At 37.8% G+C, this 13,512-nt stretch overlaps 1 protein-coding gene across 1 annotated transcript in view; it reads left to right on the top strand.

Moving 5' to 3' along the window:
- The window catches only part of LOC145993916 (SID1 transmembrane family member 1-like), a 373,625-nt gene that overhangs the window by 301,913 nt on the left and 58,200 nt on the right, over positions 1-13,512 (top strand). Inside the window, exon 12 of the mRNA XM_083129833.1 lies at positions 10,004-10,243. Coding sequence (XP_082985959.1) covers positions 10,004-10,243 — 240 coding nt within the window. The remainder of the gene's footprint in view (positions 1-10,003; positions 10,244-13,512) is intronic.

Genomic DNA, 13,512 nt, shown 5'->3' with positions numbered 1-13,512 from the left:
GATCAGTGTCAGTTGATCGTGAAAAAATTTCATGATTTGAATGTTGGGGTTGCTATGAAATTCCTCCACTTACTTGCATCAGAAACCAATGTCACATCCACATGCTTCCTTACATGGTCTTTTCATATACGGCATTATTCATCAATTTTTTTAAAAAATATTTTTCCAAGTCGGAAGTGGTGTTCGTCTGTGCTCCGTGTTGGTCACAATGTAGGATTTCAAAAAGTCTGAATCCTTAAACATGAAAACTCTTTGCATGCTCACGACTCGAACCCCTCTCTCCACCATGAACCTGAGATTTTTGTAATGAACGACAAATCTCTCTTTTGCTTCCAAAGTCATCAGAAGCTTTGGTTGAATCAATTCAGGTGGACATTTAAATTCGGATGTTGGTGGTACATCCGAAAACATGTCGTGCAAGTGGTAGGGAAAATCAAGATCTACCTCTGCGAAGAAACCATATTCCCTATCATCGAAATCAAAAACAGTTATAGAAATAGGATCAATTCATTCAAAACCACCGTAGGCAAGTTTCTGTATCATGGAGTGTCCGTATAAATTGTTGACATCGATGTAGAAAATATATCTTGAGGTTCGATTTGAATAATATTTCTCCACAGTCATTTGTACATTATTGGCCTTGGCATATCTCTGAGTGCATTGAACCATGCCACCATGTACAGCACTTTTGATAAATAGAAGCATGTCTATGTCTGATAGCAATTCGAGTTAGATTCTTGTTTGAAGCAACATGGCCGACCATGCCAAACCTGGAAGACTATAGAAGTATGCGGGTTCCAACTTGTAAATATATATGGACACTTTGCGAAAAGCTTGAAACACATCAGCGAGGATCGTTACATCTAATTTCAGGTACGCAATATGATATTCACCAAGTGTCCTACACCCTAATTTGTCCCACATAAATCAAGCATGTTGGTATTCTTCATCCGTAATATCTGAACCTTTGAGTCGACTTTAAATCTTGGCGAAAGTGATTCATCTTCAAACTTGGAGTGGTCGGTCACATACTCGTATGAATACACCCCATTTTGCCTAATGAGTGCTACGTTCAAATTAGGAAAATTGGCGATTGTGAATATTAATTGATCATGTGTATGTTTGCTTGCAAGAGCATTGAGGCTAGCCGAAAGAAATCTATAAGAGTCGAGAAAATGAATTTCGATTGTATTTTTCGTCCCAGGAATTGACACTTGCTTGCTGAGACTTATGTATCGTTCCTCATTCTCGGCCAAGACACCTATACGTTTTCATTTTGTATCATAGCCAAGATGCTTAACCAGGTGGTGAAGATCATATCCGCTACCATTGTGAAAGAATATGGGGACGAATCTTCTTTCGGGTCTTAGGATTTTGAGATTACAGGTATAACATGATGAACTGATATAGTTTCCGGTAAAATGGTCATGGTGGAATACTTTCCGATTATCAACCGTGACAAGTGAATCGCACACCGGACAGACAATGGCTGTAGTGTGAATTTGCAATTTGGTAGAACATAACGGAAGCATTTATTTCGATTTATGCAACAAGCTAGCAATTTTCCAAACCCCCCTCGACCATTTTATCCAAGAAGTGTTCAACGGGATCACGTCCTCAATATACATAAGGTGCATTTGTTTTATCTGGCGAATCATGCCACACCACCACACCACGTATCCAAAACTGGAAGCTTCGTGCCGCTGGTAAGGTGTGGTGGAAGAAAGTGTGGGCTCCGGTTCGCAATAGGAGAGTGGTTTGAAAAAGGCCTCAAAATCTGTGATAATAATGACCGGATGCTCTTACATTGAACTGTGCATTCTGAATTTGTTAACCTTATTCAGTTCCGGCAAAATCATACACACAGGCTTGTTGACACCACAGGACTTCCGGTGGCGGTAATAAGTGAGTCGGGCATGTTGCATTGAGCTCTCTATTTTTCGCTAATTACGGTAAGAAGAATCAAGTTCTAGTGTTATTCGGATATTTTCTAGTGTTTCGGAAGTTGTCAGACGCCCGATGTAAGTAACTCGGTTCCGTGGTTGTGAAAAATTGTACAAAAAATGGTGCTTAGCGAAGTACACAGATGGTGCTTTGTTTTGATTCAAACTGTTCTATTGAATCAGTGGACTCAGATAGCAATATATACACACAGTTAGCCTCATTTGTGGTTCGTCAGTCTTCCATTGGTGATCGAAGTGCCTAAAACCTGACTAAACCTCACATCGGAATGTATTTTGGGGAACATGGGAACTAGTATATTCGTGTAATTGTGTAATTCGGCAATAGCCCCTGTTTCGCTAGTGCAGGGAAATCGTGCTGTGTAAAAGACAACATACTGCACATTTGCTTCATTCCTTCCGGACACTACAGGAACGATACAATCGTGGTGTATTCTTTGACAGGCATTGTGTGCACCAATAATATGTTCGAAAACGCAATTGGGGGGGGGGTGTTTTTCACCAACTTAGGCATCTTCGTAATTTGCTTCCCGTTTCCTCAAGCTCCGACAATGAAAAAAAAACAGGACTTTGAAACACCTAAATCCCCGCCACTCAGGACTGCTCGATACAGACGACGTAGTTTTCAGCATTCATCATCTGGTATGGATCTGACTAAACTACTGAACTACATGGATTACACACATTACAAGGATAAACTGTTCCAGAGTTTCGCTCCAGATAATCACTTCATAATTCCACGAATTCGCTCCCGGATGCTATTACGGACCCTAAACTACAGAAGGCCGAATCTACATCTAGAGTTTCTGACAATAGGCCCCGTGATAGTCGCGATTCATCTGGTGAGGATTCCTGAGTAGATGCTGAGTGCTTTCAGCTCAGCAAGATGACAGCTAGGAGATTACCGATATATCAGCCAATATCCATCCCACTGAATAATCAGTTTAGTGCTCTTCAGGAAGATGAAACTGAGGATGCTCCTGGTGATAAAAGGGATGATACAACCACACAAAATTCTATTCAAGACACCCGTCGAATGAAACCACCACCTACATATGTATTTAACCTTAACAATATCTATGCCCTCTCCCAACACTTCAAAGCGCTTACAAATTAATCCTACAATATACCATACTTCTACTGGACCAAATATTTACTTTGCCACTATGGAATAGTATAATATTGCTACTGATCATCTGAAAAGACTTAATCTTGAATATGCAACCAGGACCCAAACAGGGGTACCGGTACTTCGAGTTGTACTGCGAAAACTTCCAAAGGATGCAATTATCACGGATATTGGCAGATTTTATCAAGAACTAGGTTATGATGTGCTCAAGGTATCTCAGTTGAAACAGAAGGATCAAATTACCCATAAACTTATGCCGTTAGCTCTTTTTCTGCTCACAATTAAAAACACTGAATTTGCTAAAGGAATCTATCAAGAACCATATTTTGAACAACACCGTGTTGTGATGGAGGAGTACCACCCACGGCAATTTATACAGTGTTTCAAATGTCAGAAACTTGGACATGCCCAACAGAACTGCAATGTGCTAAATTACATGATACACGGAAATGCCCTAAAAAAGACCGTATATCACCTGCTAAATGTGTAAACTGTGAAGGTGACCATCCTGCTAACTTTTGCGGTTGTTCAATTTTTCAACGTGTACAACGAGCGCAAGAACTCCGAAAAGGGGTGTACTGTTTTCTTCCGACACTCCTAAGCAATCACCTCCTTCCTTACAAGACCAGACAGCTTTCCCTGCACTACCAACCACTAGGAGTTATGTTACTGCTGCAAATACAAAAAATAATACAAGAGGCCAGGAATTTAAAAGACATTCGAACTAGCATAAAATAAATTTTCTATTTCAGGGGTTTACTTCAAAAAATTAAATCTGGTCTACAGCGAATTAGTCATGTCAAGACAATCATAGATAAGTTCAGTGTTGCCATGGATGTTTTGGATAACCTTTATGGAAATGGCTCGTAAAGGTACTCCAATAAGTAGAACATTGACATGTGTTCAGTGGAATGTTGATAGAGTTCGTACTCAATTCCTGACTTTAAAACAATTTTTACATGAAAATAATGTTGATATGAATGAAACGCACTTGAAACCCCGTCATAAATGGAAAATTGCAAATTATACCATCTATAGAAACGATCGGTTCCCGGGACGGAAAGGAGGTACAGCTGTAGTTGTGAAATATTCACTATTTGCACGTCAACTTCCAAACACAGCTCTACAAGCTTTAGAAATCACAATAATTGAACTATTAACTACCACCGACCCACTAATTTTGATATCAGGATATAACGTTCCAGAACAGCTTATTCCTATATAAGAACTAGAGACTGTTTTTAGCTTTGGCCGCAAAGTGATTTTAACTGGTGACTAAATTGTAAAAACCCTGCATGGAATTCGCATGTAGTGAACCGTGGAGATGCCTCTCTTCTCCAAAGTGTCCTACAATTGAACTTACCCATTCTTGCTCCAAGAGAACCCACTCATTATCCACGAGGATGTGGACTTCATGATGTGTTGGATATCTTGATATATCAAGGTGTAAAATTATGACTGAGCCCTATATTATTCATGATCTAGACTCGGACCATCAACCAATACTCTCCGAAATTGTTCACCATAATTTATTGAAGCCTCCTCCTCCAAAATATCGCGTCACAACAGACTGGGATGCTTACACTCTACAATTAGTGCCTATCATTGACTTGCATTTAGCTTTAAAAACCCCAGCCGAAATTGATTCGGCTTTACAAAACCTTACAGCAGGCATACAAACTTCTTATCTTCACTCCACTATCAGAACCCCTCAGTTATACAATAACCATGGTTGAGGGTATGATCCTCCTGAACTGTAAAAAAAGTATTTCCGACGGAAATGGCAACAAACTTATAACCATTGCTACAAACAGTTGTATAATCAGTTTCAAGATCGATTTCGATGATATCTCATTTGACAGTGACAGGCAGATTCGGACACCGAATTCTCTGGGATATCAATGCAGGATAGTAGATTCTGGCAATTATTGAGAAATTATTTGCAAAAGAATCCACAATCTGTAGCCTACCCTCTCCAGGGTCCAAATGGCATGGTGTAGACACCAGAGGAGAAGGCTGAAGTGTTTTCCACACATCTGGAGGACCAACTCCACACACCAGATCAACTGCATAATGGCAATTATATCCAGAATATTCAACATCTGGACTGGAACAATTACGTCATGAACCACTCACAGCTTATCCACTTCTCACAACCCCTCAGGAGGTCAAAGGTGTTATAAATCTTCTTCGACCTGGTAAAGCACCTGGCTTTGATACTATTACTACATTACAACTGAAGAAGGGCCCCAGAAAATTGTTAGTTTTTCTAGCAAAAGTCTTCAATGCTATATTCCTTACCGGCTATTATCCATCAAGTTGATAACTAGCAAAAATAATCCTCTTCCCAAAACCAGAAAAAACATTCTTCTACAACAGAATTATAGACCTATAAGTCTTCCGAGCCATGTTAGCAAAATCTTTGAACATATACTACTCAGACGATTACAAGCTGTGGTGGATGAAAAAGGCTTGCTACCGTATCATCAATTCGAATTTCACCAACAGCACAGTACTACTACGCCACTAGTCTGAGTATTGGAGTATGTTACAGGAAACTTTAATCTCAGTCGACATACTCTAGGAGTATTTCTCGACTCTGACAAAGCCTTTGATTGAATATGGCATTCTGGATTAATTGTGAAACTATCAGAATTAGGAGTTCCTATTTATTTGATGCAATTATTGGATCAGTATTTACAAAAGAGACAATTTCAGGTGCAATTTTTAAGTGCTTGATCTACCATTAAGATCATACATGCTGGTGTCTCTCAGGGAGCTGTTTTATGTCCACTTCTGTTTGCTTTATATACTAGTGATATCCCTGCTACTCATAAATGCATGTTAGCTACCTATGCAGATGATGTTGCCATCTTTACACATAGCCCTGTACAAGAACTATGCTACAGCAGGATGAGACAACAACTATTAGAGTTGGAAGATTGGTCTACTCGCTGGTGCATGAAGCATAATTCACTGTAGAGTGCTGTGGTTTTATTTACACGTCGACATAGACAACTACCAAAGATTCTATGACTCCAGGGATCTTCTATACCGGACAAACCTTTTACCACATATCTAGGAGTGGTTTTGGACCAAAGACTAAATTTCCATAAACACATCTCAACTGTAACAACAAAAGCACAAACTCGAGTTGGACAATTGTACCCAGTTTTCCGAAATCCTAACTTGGGACTGACGACTCGCTTGCACGTGTATAGGATGATGGTATGTTCCACACTCCTGTATGCATCACCAGCTTGGGGTCATCTCCAACTTTCAGTCATAAGAACATTGCAGATTATACAGAATAATGTTGCTCGATTTATTACTGGTCATAGACAAGATACTCGTATCGCACAAATCCATGAGGACCTTGAACTAGATTACGTTCAATCTGCTATATATGCCATGTGTTTCAACTTCTGAAGCCAGATCCAACAGCATCCAAATCCAGCGGTTCGGGGCATTTCAACTCGACCACAGGTCCGGATGTCCCATTCCATGCCCCGAAATTTTGAACAAATCTAAATTCAATAAATGCTATTGTATTATTATGTTATGTGTTACATATACTCTCTGCTTATGAGTACTTCAAAGTACTGTTTTCAATGGAGCAGATTAGTTTTCCTTGATAGTGCAGCTATAAAAGCACAGATTGTGATTTTGTTGTTTCTTTGTTACTTATATATTGTTATCATTATTATTATTCTATGTGGTTATTTTATGTTTTGTGTCTTTAAAGTGTTATGCAAAATGTAGTTTGTGATTAGAACTTTTCATCAGTGAACCGAACTATTGTAGGGTTTGAAAAATAATAGTGATTATTCCTTCCTCTGCCAATGCAAAATTATAACAAGGAACTCAACAATTTTAAATTAGTGAAATAATACATATGAACTATTGTCCAAATCCCTGCCGACAGTCGACCCAGGTTATAGCAAGAGAAATGTTGTACATACACTACTTTGTAAGAACATGATAGTAAGTCAAGGGTGCAATGGTCCCAATACTTACAAAAAAAACCTGTCAATTAAGCATTGGCATTGGCATTGACACCGTAATGGATTTTATGTTCAGCAAGTTTTTGAGCAGCAATTTGACTTCTAGTGTATTTTTGATGGTTTGTCACTGTTGTTTATGATTAATGAGTACCTCTATTGTTATATTAAACGTGTGTGTATATTGCTATACTTTTAAAAAACACAACCACCCACGCTAAGTGCCACATACTTCAAGCTTGAATCCAGCTTGCCATATCAAGCTTGCTTTGACAAGATATAAGGAAGCTATCGTAAGCTTGCCACAAGCTTATGTTCTATGTGGGGTGCTTATCCGATGTATAGGAAAACACATTTATGGCTAAGCAATTGCCTTCCCCATCTCATGCCTGGGTTTCGAACTTTGCTATATCAGAAATACCAACCGGGTATTTGATACTCGACATTGCACTTTCAAGCTCGGCCTCATACTGCTTGTAATGTCCAACCTGCTCTGGATGATTTGACCGATGAATCGAATGCAGACATGCCAAGACACACCAGAGTAAGCTGTTGTTGTCATTGTTCTGTATATTTAACACAGCTTTCTTATTTTGAATGTCTGGTGGAAAGGGAATGTAACTAGATGCCGAAAGGGGTGTGAATTGACTCACTTCCAACTCTAAATCATGATGAGCTCCACACAATGTCCAACCTGAACCATTAGCCTCGAACTCTTCGTGTTTTTTAACCATTTCATTAATTAGGCGATCGTAAATGACGCTGAGATTACTAATATCGGCCAAATATAGAGTTTGAGTTTTTGAGCAATGGGGGAAAGTGTCTATCTCACCATCAGAATTCCAATATTAAGAAGATAGAATGACGTAAAATCTAATCAAGTTGTTAATGCTAATTTTCTTTTTTCGCAAAGAGGAGGGTTTGGTGGGCAACAACTTTTTTCTGGTGTGCAATTACGTTGGTGTCGGGCCTAACGAGAACTGTCGACACTGGCTTGACACTTGTCACAAACTTTTCATGCTGGCATGATAACTTAGCTGTATGCCGCAGAAAATCAACGAGAATAAAAAAGTCAAGTAAACAACGATGTTTTTTTTGCAGGTATGTTACTTAATAGGGATTTTCTTGGGGACCGCACAAAATACCAGAGGAAGCTGATAGTCAATCTGGTTGAGATGAAACACTAATTCACTATAAAAAACACCTAAACACCTTCCAAAAATGATTGAAAACAAGATATTACACAAAGTATTAAACAAGTATGGTGAAATTTGCAGGTACGTTATTTATACGAGATTTTGTTCTGATGCTGACAACACATCAGAACAGAAAAAAATTAATGAGGGCAAAATACACCTTTGGAATTTCCACCAGTCCATTTTGCTGGATTGGACAAGACCCCTTCATCAAGAATGCCTACCTCAAAAATGGATGCAACGAAGTTCTCAACGATAGAATGACAACCTCGACATCGCCCAGGACGACTATCTCAAACTTTACGAAATGTACACTGCGTACAAGAGGGTGATGTGTACTACACACCAAACAAGTTCAAGGCATGCATACCCATGTTCGTCATCAACACTGCAAGGAGGAAGCAGGTCATGGTCAACGACTGTACCAACATCAAGATCGTCTGCGAGTTTCAGGATGCCCTGCCCTACGGCACCCTGTGCAGTGTCATCCTCATCACCGAGAAGACTTTTGTCCACGACGTGAAGAACGAGAGAGTGACGGAGCAGTCTTAAAACTGTTACCTAGAGGTACATAACTTTTTATAGAAAAACTTATGCAACAAAATCGAGTGAAATCTTAGAACAACCATTACAAGGTTATAATGTCTCTTGGTATGTCTGGGCACAGGATATACGTACCAGAAACTGCAAACTTATAAAAAGTTTGTAATTTACCCCCATGGAATATGCCAAGATTTTTGCATGACGCGAGTTGGCATACAAACACAGCAAATATAGAGGCCAAAAAAACATTTTTGCTAGAGAAGCTACCGTGTGCTTGATCCCTGTAGGTTAGTGTAGAGGGCTCTTTCTTAAGATAATTATTTTTTCCATCCGTTTTTGTTGTTGATTCCATTCAACTTGAAGCTAGGTGCAGTTTTTGTATTTTTTTAAGCCATAACAGGTCGTAAAAAAAATAAAAAATGCAAGAGATATGTGTTTTTGCAAGAATATATGTATGTCAAACAGTGTTGCCAGCTACTACTGTGTTTTGGCACCCTTGTAGGTTAACTTAGCCCGTAAAAGATCATAAGAACAAAAGTAGGTCAAAGGGGATGCATACAGAATAAGAAAAACAATCCTTGTAGGTTAACTTAGCCTGTGAAAGGTCGTAAAAAAAGTAAGTCAAAAGACGCATACAGAACATACAGTTATTACTACTACTGACGATGTTTGCTTAATGCCACACAAGATGTAGAGTAAGGTTTATTTTGTACCGATGCATTTCAACCAAAAGAATGGAGCACCGTCAAAAAGATGATGGTGCACAATCAGCTAGGTTAGCTTAAGTCAGGACAGTTCAACACCCTGTTGAGGTTTGTTTAATGCACCACAAGGTGTAGAGTGAGGTTTATTTCTTACCAATGCATTTCAATCAAATGGATGGTGAACCACCAAAAGGATCGAAAACTACCAAAAGGATGAAGCAGAACTGGCTATATACTTCTACTTTGCTCTTATTTTGACAGAATGGAAATACATAAATGTGCATTTTATGCAAAACTGTACTTCAGCCTATTATCTTCTGAAGAAGTATGATGCTCCCTATGATATGACAAAAGTGGAGAATTTGTTGAGCTAGCAGAGGCTTATATACATTGGGTATCAATGCACTGACAATCTTATGCGATAACTACAACACCATTCTTGATGTTATTCTTTTGTGTTTGATTTCAGATACAAGTTTCATGTATGTGATATGCATCTTTCTAATGCTGAAGATTTACCAGACAAGACATCCAGATGTTATAGCCAATTCTCATGCTACATTTATTGTTCTAGCAGGGGTCATATTCATTGGTTTAATAGGAGTGCTGCAAGGGTCTTTCTATTTCTATCTTGCATTCTCATTTGTACATGCAATAACATGTATTACTCTTAGTGTCCAAATATACTACAAACATAAATGGAAACTAGGTAAGCTATTAAAAATCTACATTTTCTTTTTATTTTTAGTTTTATTGACATCAAGTGATGGTGGTTTAAGGTAAACAAGAAAAAGCTAGATAAATATGTGTTGTTTTACCCCAATTATTGTATTTTATTTATTTCTCTTTGAATATATCTTCTGCTCCCACTTATATCTCCTTACTATTTCTATTTGGTGTTTTCACTGAGGTTATCGCATAATTTTTCATTGAATATTTTCACGAAAAGTTAAAAAGTATACTTTAAATTTTATAGTAAAACAAAATATATTGTCATTAAATATAGATAATTAATGCAATGCTGAAACATTTAAATTATGGGAATGCATATTCTCTAAGTGTGAAATTATAATTACATTCCCAAAAATATCTTAGTAATAGTAATAGATATAGATAAAGTTCAGTACATTGTTGAAATGAGAAATTTTTGTGGTTGAGACAGTACTGCTAAATCTGAATTTACCTCTATAAAGGTATGAGTATGAATTTAAATCACTGATATAAACTGAGGAGACCAGGCATTTTGCAGATGCTGTGAATTCTCCATACATGGGTAAGAGATTTCCTTCCTGAGAGTAGACAGATGACAACAGAGACTTCTCGATATGTAATATGCTTCTTTTTATCTCATGATTACATTATGCAACTAGTGTTTGCTATATATCTTGGGATCAATTATTTATTTGTATGTCTCTACAACTTTACCAGGTAAGCACTTGTCACATTTGCTGCTGAAAATGAAGAAAAGAACAGAAAATCAGAATGGTACACAGAATTATGAAACATAACATTTCTAGAGCATTTACACTATTGTAAAATAATTACTACATACCTCTTTCTAGCACACATGAGACATTCTCAAGTATCCAAGTACTTGTTTATTTGATTAATTACTATGACCACTGTCATCATACCCTTGGAGCTCTTTGCTAAATGATTGGCGGGCTTCCTGTCTTTGATGTTATCTGGTGGTCACTGGGTGTGTGCTGTTGTCATTGGATTGCCTGTTGTGTCATCTGCTACCATCTTCTTGACACAAAAATCAAGGAAACACAAACCATTAATCATTTCCCTCATAAGCTAAATATTCATAATGGACACTCACACCATATTTGGCTACCACCACTTGAACAAATGAAACTGGTCAGTAGCAGATGACATGACAACATCTGCACACCTAGCAGTCATCAGCGTAACAGCATAGATCGGAAGCCCACCAAGCGGATAACAATGAGTTCTGCAGTGATTATGTCAATGATCACTGGAATTAATGTACACTTCGCAAAATCTTATTTGACCGCCATGAAAAATTTCAAAGTCCGGAATTCGTAAATTTGGCAGCATAGCGCTTAAGAGCCAACTAAGAGTAGCCAACTTTGCAACATTTCTTCTTCCTGAATGAAAACGCTTGTGATTTTTTTTTCATTCTTTCACATTCCATAAAATAAAGATACCCTAAAGCAGTTATAAAATATATGAGTAGACAAAAAAAAAATAGTAGAAATACGAATGTTGAAAATATTTCAAGATTCTTCGTTCTGAATTTGAAAATAGGAAAATGTATGTGCATTGTGAAACACTGAACAGTTTCTCATCCACCTGGAGAGAGTTGCGGTAACATTTGAATGCAAGAAGGCAAATCTATGATGATTTTATGCGAAATGTTTAGTAAAGATACCTTGCACAACACCAAACGATTCTGCAAAGTGTGTCTTTTCCTTGGTTCTTGGCGAAAAATGGTTCGAAACTCCGGCACAATGTTGCTTCAACAGAGATTAACGTGTTTTACTGATTTTGTTAGCAATCTCCTGGAGTAGTTGGTTAGATGACAGCACTTTCGTTTTTTTACTGTTTTCGTCAAGATCGAAACATCGTAGGTTCAAATCCCACCCTTTCCTTATTATTTTTTCCTTTTTATTTACCGAGTACGAAGTGTTTTAATAACGTAATATAATATTTATGCGATGCATGCTCAGTGGCGGCGATTGGGTTTCAAAACTGATGGGGCAAGGTGGGTGGAGGGGGAGGGCAAAGACAGTTTCTTTCCCTTGGTAGATAATGTTTAACATAGTGCTGGGTCATCTGCCCCTCCACACTCCATAATCGTCGCCACTATGCATGCCTCAAGTAATGCTTCTACTAATGTTTTTAATCTTTCAGTGATTGGCAGGATTTTAGGAAATACTTTTCCTTTCATTCAGCTGTTATAAGTTACCACATATTAAGAACTTACATGTCAACTTTCTGCATCCGGAAATGCTGGACATAAATCGCATAAATATCAACGGAAATATCCAAGAAACGTAGATAAGCATTCTCGTCCAAAGCCGTTTACTTCCAGAAAAAATATTTTGCGAAGAAGTAGGTTTGAACCAATGACCTTCCATTCCATAAGCAAACAATCCCCCTACACCACACGGTTCACGTTATTTTATGCACTCGGTTCGGATCCCACTTTAAACTGTAGGTCCAGTCCCGATTAGCCTTACTATGCATAATGTTGACTTAAAACACCAAATCAACCAATTCATTTCCTTTCAGAATGGGCCTTCTATGATACTGTAGTCAGCCAGCATCCGAAAATACAGTTCTGCTTCGCGTATACCAGAGTGTAATTGCATTTAATATTGTGACTAATTTTACTTTAAAACTACAGATTAAAGCGATAATACTGTCCAGAAAAAGAACCTCAAAGTAGATCTTCACACAAAGTATTTAATCCATTGCCAAAAATTTCAGTTAAGAATAATATTATGCTTTTCCATTGACCGTATTTTCGATTCATGGTGAATTTGCTAAAACGACCATGTCAAGAAATCTAAATATGCATTTAAAATGCACGAAACAACAGGGGAGGAGAAAACTAAACCTAAAAAATAAGTAAAAATGCAACAAAACTGTTAAAAATACTGACAAATAAAGTAAAACCCAAAAATGCCAGAAAAATGAAAAAAAATGTAAAATAGAAAGTGTTTTCCTGCACTAACTGAAGGGAAACGGACATGATATCAGGTTTAGCATTGTTTTTAGGATCAGAAAAAAAGTTGATTTTTCATCAACTTCCGGACCCTAATTAGTAATTATGACCATTGAAAAAGTTGGAGGTAGCTTACTTAAAATTTTATTGCTGAGGGATCGTATCATCACATATCTCCACTTCATAATAAAGAAAAACATCAAGTTCACATTTCGAAAATGACTTGGAGTTTTCCACCACGAAAATATGTTTTTCATAGTTTGAAGTTCGTTAGTATTATC

This window comes from Lepisma saccharinum, chromosome 10, assembly GCF_977018435.1.
Source record: "Lepisma saccharinum chromosome 10, izLepSacc3.1, whole genome shotgun sequence".
Classification (NCBI taxonomy): Eukaryota; Metazoa; Arthropoda; class Insecta; order Zygentoma; family Lepismatidae; genus Lepisma; species Lepisma saccharinum.
This window is presented reverse-complemented; position numbering and strand designations above follow the sequence as displayed.